At 39.0% G+C, this 8,075-nt stretch overlaps 1 protein-coding gene across 2 annotated transcripts in view; it reads right to left on the bottom strand.

Moving 5' to 3' along the window:
• Positions 1 to 775: 775 nt before the first annotated feature.
• Positions 776 to 8,075, bottom strand: part of LOC106517517 (single-stranded DNA-binding protein 2) — a 62,287-nt gene continuing 54,987 nt past the window's right edge. For both annotated transcript variants that reach the window (XM_014008400.1, XM_014008401.1), the window contains exons 6-17: positions 6,229 to 6,288; positions 6,071 to 6,137; positions 5,280 to 5,350; positions 5,139 to 5,206; positions 4,727 to 4,775; positions 4,569 to 4,604; positions 4,439 to 4,493; positions 4,286 to 4,356; positions 4,098 to 4,176; positions 3,942 to 3,970; positions 3,740 to 3,838; positions 776 to 2,622 (exon numbers count right to left, since the gene is read on the bottom strand). In XM_014008400.1, the coding sequence (XP_013863854.1) occupies positions 2,593 to 2,622; positions 3,740 to 3,838; positions 3,942 to 3,970; positions 4,098 to 4,176; positions 4,286 to 4,356; positions 4,439 to 4,493; positions 4,569 to 4,604; positions 4,727 to 4,775; positions 5,139 to 5,206; positions 5,280 to 5,350; positions 6,071 to 6,137; positions 6,229 to 6,288 (714 nt within the window). In that variant the 3' untranslated portion in view covers positions 776 to 2,592. The remainder of the gene's footprint in view (positions 2,623 to 3,739; positions 3,839 to 3,941; positions 3,971 to 4,097; positions 4,177 to 4,285; positions 4,357 to 4,438; positions 4,494 to 4,568; positions 4,605 to 4,726; positions 4,776 to 5,138; positions 5,207 to 5,279; positions 5,351 to 6,070; positions 6,138 to 6,228; positions 6,289 to 8,075) is intronic.

Here is an 8,075-nt window from a genome sequence, read left to right as displayed (position 1 = left end):
GAAAACATTGGTGAATGCCACAAATTCTCCTAAATCACTCGTACGCACAATTTAAGAACAAATCTGTGCGTACGAACGGTTCTTGCATGAGGCCCAATGTGTTACGTAACTGTAGGGTGAAAGGTCTGAGGTGGAAATATGCAACAACGTGACAATGTGATGTGAATATTTGAAACCTTCCAATTGATAAGCAATCTGCTTGTGACTTCTAGTTGACAGCTCTTATCTGCTCATACGAGTTGGCTTCTCTTTAGTTTATACCAGCGCAGCTTTAAAATCTAAAATGAAAAGACTTGAAAAAYGTCACAACGTTAGAACTGTGAACTGGCCCTGACTAACTGTGTTAGTGCAGAGATACACTGTTTGGTTTGCAGCAGGTTAAGGCACATGTCTTCCTTTTGTGAGAGCTTTGTGAATCAGTCTGATGCACAAAATCCTTTAGTGCTTGCAAAACCAGAAACCTTTGGGGGATTTGGAAAACTTGGCATGCCAATTCAGAGAAGCTTGTTATGTCTTTATGCCATTTTATTTGCCATCATCACTTTGGTAACTGTGGCAGGACTTCTCTGACTACCTTTCAGCATAAACGGTCTGGCTCCTGTTTTACAATGGCAGTTTTGTTCCTCTAAGCTTTAGTCCAGCATTGCCCTCAAAGCTTCATTGTGAAATTTATGTTTATCAGGATTAAAACTAAAACACCTTCTAAAGAAATGAGGCACACTCAGTATATACCCTTCAGTCCACAGCAACAGAATGAAAAAGACGGCACACTGGCTAAGGGAAGAGAAGCTTTATACCAGCATATTCAAAACCCATGAAACTTCTCAGCTTATTTACAAAAACATAATACAAGATTAAAAAAGAGAAAATGAACACATCACAAATGAATTCCCACATAGTGCCACGAAAACAGAAACGTTAACCAGTTTACTAACCCACCTTCCTGTACTCCCGCTTATGGCTTCAGTCGAAAACAAAACCAAAACAAAATTCTTCCATTCAGCTGGGAGGGCGTGTTTTCAGCCCATACATCCATCTTTTAAATATTCCTCTCCAGATTTATATTCAAATAATAATAATCATAATAACATCAAAATACACATACAAGACAGAGGAGCTACATTTGTGAGCTGTACACGTTGAGTTGGGTGAAGAGGAGAGGAGCATGTTCACAGAAATGTAGACTTTTTTGTATATGATGACAATCGTGGGCTCTGAAAGCTTTGTAAAACTGATTGAAAAKAAGCTCACTTGAGCTTCTCTAACAACCAACTCTTTAAATCGTACTAAAATCACAGTTTAGTCGGATGATGGTTGTTTAGGAGTGACCAGTGCTTTAGAAGCTTATAGATTACATCCTTCCCTAACAGTCTCTGTTTCTTGGCTGGAGATTTGACAGATTTCCCTTCGAGAGAACCTGTTCCTGCAGGATGTAAGCTAAGGAATGATTTGGATCCAAATTCAAGGAAGAAGTTTCTGCGGACAACGAAATGAAGAAACAAGTCTGTTTTGAAGAACCTTGTTTTGCAGTTGTGCAGTGCAAATTTCCCCTAAACTCTTCGAACGTAATGCAAACTGCAATACCATAATTTTTTTTTTTTTTTTGCAGAAAATGTGCTTCCTGTAAAGGACTGTCAAATTTGAGTCTGCACTCTACACGTCATCTTTGTGCAAACTTACCAAACTTCCTACATACCGCTTTCACTGTGAATTAAATAAAATACCTGATCTAATATGACTTAAAGGGTATTGTAATTGTAGAAATTGTACAATGTTCAGATAAAAGTTTTATTTTCTTAAATAACATCTGGCTGTCATTTGAAATAAAGCAGCAGAGAAGGTTTTGTGACTGATTCTTAAATCATGATTAATGCAGACTATGATTTGCATGTAAATCATCTCTTTAAATGAGACAGAGTGAAAAWTTTTTGTCATCATTTTGGAAGAATTTAGAAAAGATTAGACAACTCTTCCCATGATGTAAATCCGAAAAATGTAATGTCTTATAATTAATAATGGTAGGTCTAGCTTAATAATAGGTCTAGCTTTAAATAACTTCCACTCAATTCTCTATTTCTCTTGTCATCAAGAAAACATTTTGTTGACAAAACAGAAGCGATGATGGCCAGTTAGATTAATAAATTATTCATACTGTCTGGATTCTCTGGCATCCTGTCATTTTGCTTTGAGGGGTATTGGATTCCGTGATACGATGCAGAAGGCAGGAACATCTGTTGGATGTGTATATGCTGTCTCTTACACACTGAATGCAAATATACAGAGTTCTCCTCTGGCTTTTTTCAGTAGGTTTCCTTTTGCACAGTCTCGTAGTTGTAGAGGAAGAACTGATGAATGTAGCCGAGTCACCACTCAGAAGGAAACAGGAAGGAAGAGACATGAGCAGAAACCATGGAGGGGGGTGGGGGGGGGGACGTCTGGAGTGACCATGGTGGAGGAAGAGTCACTGGCCTGGATGACATCATATCGTGTCTCTCTGCTGTTTTTTTTATTTTATTTTTTTGTTGTAGTTGTTAAATCAATTTCCCCAAAGCAGGTAACTGAGCGACGGACCAAAGCCTGCTTCCAGAGTCTTCACACGCTCATCGTCATGTTCGGAGAATACTGCAGAAAAAAGTTCAATGGAGAGAAATAAGACTGACTGTGTGCATCTTTGTAACCTTAAAAGTCTATAAAATATTTTAAAAACACACATTTTATCTGTTATTCAGCCCAGATTTAGTAAAAAGGACAACACTATTTCCCCTTATTTCACACAAGGTGACCCTCAAGGCTCACTTCAAGGACCCGGTCCTTTAAAATGTACATTAACAATGTGAGCCAGAATCTAAAAGCTACATCATTATTTAGTTATGCTGACAACATGGTGGTTTATTGCTAACACTGTTATAAGACAACAGAAATAAAATACTGGAAAGTTGTTTCTGTTTTTGTTATCCCTTTATCTGTTATTATGACTTCCTAATTGTAAGTCCGTGGTTTGTCTTATGTGCTTTCTTGAAACAAGAAGGCTCTTTGAAGAATAAAAAAAATGTGTCTCAGTGGCATTGCTTGTATAAATGAAAGAACTAAAAGTTGGGCAGCATAGCAGAAACCTTTTCTACGGCAACTATAAAGCTGCAGTCAGCAGCTGCTGAGTTGGACAAAAAGACACAGAACCATGGGGACACAGTCTGGCTCCACCTCAGTCAATGCTCCAAAATCAATGTGTCACAACTTGTTTTTCTTTTCTTTTTTGTTTTATTTTGTGTATTATTGTTGTCACTGAGAGTGCACAGAAGCCACACTAAAGTAACTGCAGAATTAACCATGACATTATAGAAATGCCTTTCTTTAAACGACTACAGTTAATTTTATGAGAACTGTSAGTGGAGACACATTTTTGACTCCTCTAATTCAGGGGTTCTCAAACATTTTGGGTCTGGGGACCCCTTACAAGGGCGAAAACAATTCCAGGGACCCCCTCATAAACCCCATGCTGTTTTAAAAGATAATTTATTGTCATTGCAACCCCTAAATGCCATAGGAATATAAATTTTTAATTAAGTTTATTATGTTTGTTTTATCAGTTCATTGTTCTCCATTCATTTTAAAAATAAAAATCAAATGAACATTTTAGTAAAAAAATTTGAGGACCCCTAAGTTACTTCTCACGGACCCCTGGGGTCCAGGGACCCCAGTTTGAGAACCACTGCTCTAATTTCTGTTGTCGGTAACTTACACTTTCATTCTGAAAAGGGTTAAGGAAGTTTCCTCCCATCTCTCCGTCCTCTCTGGGTGTCCCCGGTTGGTTGCTCATACTTAAGTTACCAGGAGAGTTCTGTTTAATAAAATAAGTTGAACTTCATCAGTAAAAAAAAACGACCATTTAAGAAGCTACACATAAAATCAGAGGTGCAGCACAAAGAAAGAGCTTGTCATACCTTAGAGATACTGTCCATGTCACCTGACCCTAAGGAAGAGGACAGACATCAGACTAAAACTGCCCTTTCCAAATAAGTACTCAGATTTGAAGATTTCRGTRATGAACAAAAAAGCAGAAAAGCATCAAGAAGCACAAACTGAGGCTCCTCTTTTACCTATCGATCCGTTCATGTGATGGGGCTCCATTCCTGCCAKCCCTCCTAACGGACCGTCGCTGCCTGCACCCATAGGGAACTGAGGAGAACATCAACAGAAGGCAGTGAAGTACAGGCAACACAATACACAGCACTGTGTTGTGYTCTAACATAGAAAATATTCATAAGACAAAGAAAAAAGGTCTCACATTTGGTCGGCTTCCGCCCGGGGGGACTGTGTTTATCATGGTGTACATGTTGTCACCAGAGTTGGTTGAATCTAGGATAGATACAGAAACAGTATGAGGACAGGGTTTATTTAATTTTCTCCAATTAGTCATGAAAGGATGTGCAGGTCATACCTGCTGGACTTGGCATTATTGGGGTTCCAGGTGCCCCCCCTCCTCCTGGAGGTCCCTGAAATTGGTTTACTGCATCAGTGATTGAACTGGGGGCTTTTACAAAATACATTTTAAACACAATCATACGTACCACATAGCTTCCTGGAGATGCAGATGAGTAAGGTGTCTACAAACACAGAAAAAAAGGAAGAACTTTAAATAAATTTAAAATAGACATGAAACTTTTTTTAAATTGACATTTAACTTTAACATTTTTTTTTTTTACTTGGTCTCTGTTTTAGAGCTTACAGAGTTGGAGTTTGGAGGATTTGGCCAGGGTCTACCACCACCAGGACCCCTGGAACACACAAACACACACACTTTTAGTTTGGCAGGCCTCATTGTTTCTGGCCAGAATTGGCAAAAACAAGATCTTTTGGTGCCAGAAAAATGGGAACAACTAGAAAAAAGACAAATACAACAAAAGATGACCAAAAAGTGGAAAGTCAACACTTGGTCTCACAGTAAATTAGTAGTGAAAGAGAATAAAAGCCATGGGGGAGGGGGGGTGGAGGGGGCTGAGTGTGGGGAGAAAAACAAAATAATGGACTTTTCTTGCTGCCCTTTAAAGTAAGAAAAAATGTGCCACAGTGTGCTACTGTGTACTGTGTACTGAGTACTGTGTAAATGTGTGTGTTTCTATTATTGTTGCATCACTCACATGCTCATACCAGGCATCCCTGGGCCAACCAATGCATTGAGTGGCGGTCTCATTCCTCCTCCATAATTCTAAAAACAAAACAAAACAATTGTGTTCAGAGGAGACGGAGACTCAAAAACACAMACATTTTCTGTCCCATACCTGGGGCCCGAGGGGTACCATGCCTCTCGGTGGGGTCATCCTCTGCATGGGCCCACCCATGTTTGGATGCCCTGGAAAAGAACAAACAAAAACAAAACATAAATATAATGTCTACATGGCATTATACTGTATATCCTGCTTTTTCATTTTTTTTACTTTACAAACTTTCCTGAAACATGAACATTAMGTTATTAAATCCAGCCTCTTTGTTAGAACAAAAGCTTGATTTAGCATAATCTCTGTTGGTGATTTTCAGTTCGAAGTATGCAGACCTTCCTTTAAGTTTCCTTCTTTTTATTTTTCACATTTGATAAATTCTCTGGGTCATTTCTTTCTAAATATATTTGAATGTCTGCCGGCAGCTGACAGCGCTGTATAAAACCTTTTTTCCCCAGAACATGTTCTGTGATTACCACTCTGACTCTTCAGAGATCAAAGGCACAATAATAGCCAAGATGACGGCACAGACAAAGAATAGGCCTGTCAGTGTAACAGCGTTGCTTTTTTCAACACCCTTTTCCCCATAAATCAGGTAAACTCTGCTACAAAAGAAATGAGATGATCAGCAGCTCCCCACCCAAAAAAAAAATAAAAATAAAAAAACTGATCCAGACTTGTTTTTCTTTGATTTTTCAAAGGATGATTTTTAGCTTTTCACCTGAACCTTACAAACCCCACTGTCATTTGTATGACACGGGGGTACTTTYTTCTCAGAGAAATATTTTGACAGTTAGTTCAAATTTACACCAGCTTTGTGTTTGTGTAGACCAGCAGACTGTTTCGGTGTGTACCTTGCTGTCTTGTGGGGTCCATCCCAGTGGGTAACATCGGCTGGCCTCCTGGAACTCCTCCAAGCCCCTACAAAACAACATGACTTACACTGTCACCCCCATCACAGTCATTGTTCACTTCTACCATCTCCTCAGGTCCAGGTCAGTGTGGCTCTCACCTGATTCGGTAGTCTGAGGGGCGGTCTGGGTCCTCCGGGGTATCGAGGTGACATGAATGGCTGAAAAACAGGCAAACATGGATTTAAATGAATAAATAAACTGATCAACCTTGAAAAACAAAAAAAAAAATTTGTGGATGCCGGGTTGCAAAACATGATTAGTAATTTAGTTTCTGATTATAGCAACAACAAAGTCAACCACATTTTAATCAAAATAAGTTTAACACTCAAGAACTAAAATGTTTTTAAAATATGTTTTTTTAAACATAATTTCAATGTAGAAGTTACCTGTGAGTTATTTGAAAATGTTTTTAAGGTGCTGATGTGTCTGGTAAAATAACCAAACTGTGGTCAGTAAAGTCTGGCTGCAGAGCTGGAGAAGCAGTTCTACAACGTTCCACTAGAGAGTGATGGACCTCTTTGTTTGACTTGGGTCATTTCCTTTCAGCTGCAAGACAAACCGTCTAAAGGTGCAGCTACAAACATCCCAGTCTGGACAAGTACAAAAATGTCTTTTARTATAGTTTTTTCTTTTCTGTTTGTGAACAGTGAATTTAAAACAGAAAGGTTTAGTAATAAGAGTCTGAATGCAGACTCACGTTTGAGTTTTTAAAAGCAGAGCATAGAAATGTCTTGGMAGGTTATCGATCTGTGTGTCGGATGCTGTCATCTGAATTTGACTGATAATGACAGTTAATCAATGTACAATGAGTGGAGTCCTTTAGACGTGACGTGAGGCAACTCTGCATGTGTGTTTGTGTCTTTTTTCTGCCTTGGATTTATTCCCTCTTCCACTCAGTTTTTTTTTCTATTACGGCACATCTATTGATATATATCACTGGATTGGACATCACGTGGTTTGAGATGTGCAGAGGTGCCACCATTGCTATATGATGATTGTGACTCAACATGAAACATATGTATACATGTTCAGAGCCCCAAGAAAAGGGAGATTAACACATCAGGAACTGAATGTTTTGCTATCAACTGCACCACATAACGAAAGTCACAGACAAAAGAACCAGAAACAACATTTCACACTTGAGCTTCTTCTGTACTTGCTGTAGTAAAGCAATCATTCATGGTCAGCTGTTCGGCAATACTYAATAGCTGCAGGCAGACGCACGTAACTTTAACAAAAGCAATCAATAAACAATTGTCAGTGCTACAAATGTAAGATGCATATATGCAGAATAAAACAGTACTAGTCAGTGTTTGTCATAGCTCTAATATAACAGGTACTGATATAATACAATATATATTTAATGTATAATGTTTACTACTGTTACATCAACTAATTAAGAGTTTGAGAACTGAGGACAGTAATTATTGAAGCTGGGTGGTGGAATTCTTTCCATTCTTGGTTGATGTACAACTTCAGTTGCCCACCACACCAGGGTCTCCGTTGTTGTATTATGTGCTTCATAATGCACCTCTTATTATCAGTGGGAGACATGTCTGGACTGCAGGCAGGACAGTAGTACCTGCACTCTTTCTAGAAAGCCACACTGTTGTAACAGGTGCAGAATGAGGTTTGGCATTGTCTTGCTGAAATAAGCAGGACGTCCCTGAAAAGACRTTACATGGATGGCAGCATGTGTTGCTCTAATGCTCATTAATGGAACCGTCACAGATGTGTAAGTTACCTATGCTATGGGCACTAATACACCCCCCATACCATCAGAGAGGCTGGCTTTGGAACTTTTTGATATCAATCCAGACAGTCCTTTTCCTCTTTGGCTCCAATGACACAACATCCATGAACAAAAACAATTTGAAATGTGGACTCATCAGATCACAAGACACTTTTCCACTCTGTGTTAGTCCAACAAGGTTCATGGATGCTC

Source organism: Austrofundulus limnaeus, unplaced genomic scaffold (genome assembly GCF_001266775.1).
Source record: "Austrofundulus limnaeus strain Quisiro unplaced genomic scaffold, Austrofundulus_limnaeus-1.0 Scaffold49, whole genome shotgun sequence".
Lineage (NCBI taxonomy): Eukaryota > Metazoa > Chordata > Actinopteri > Cyprinodontiformes > Rivulidae > Austrofundulus > Austrofundulus limnaeus.
The sequence above is the reverse complement of the archived record's forward strand: the minus strand, read 5'-3'. Positions and strand labels throughout refer to the sequence as shown.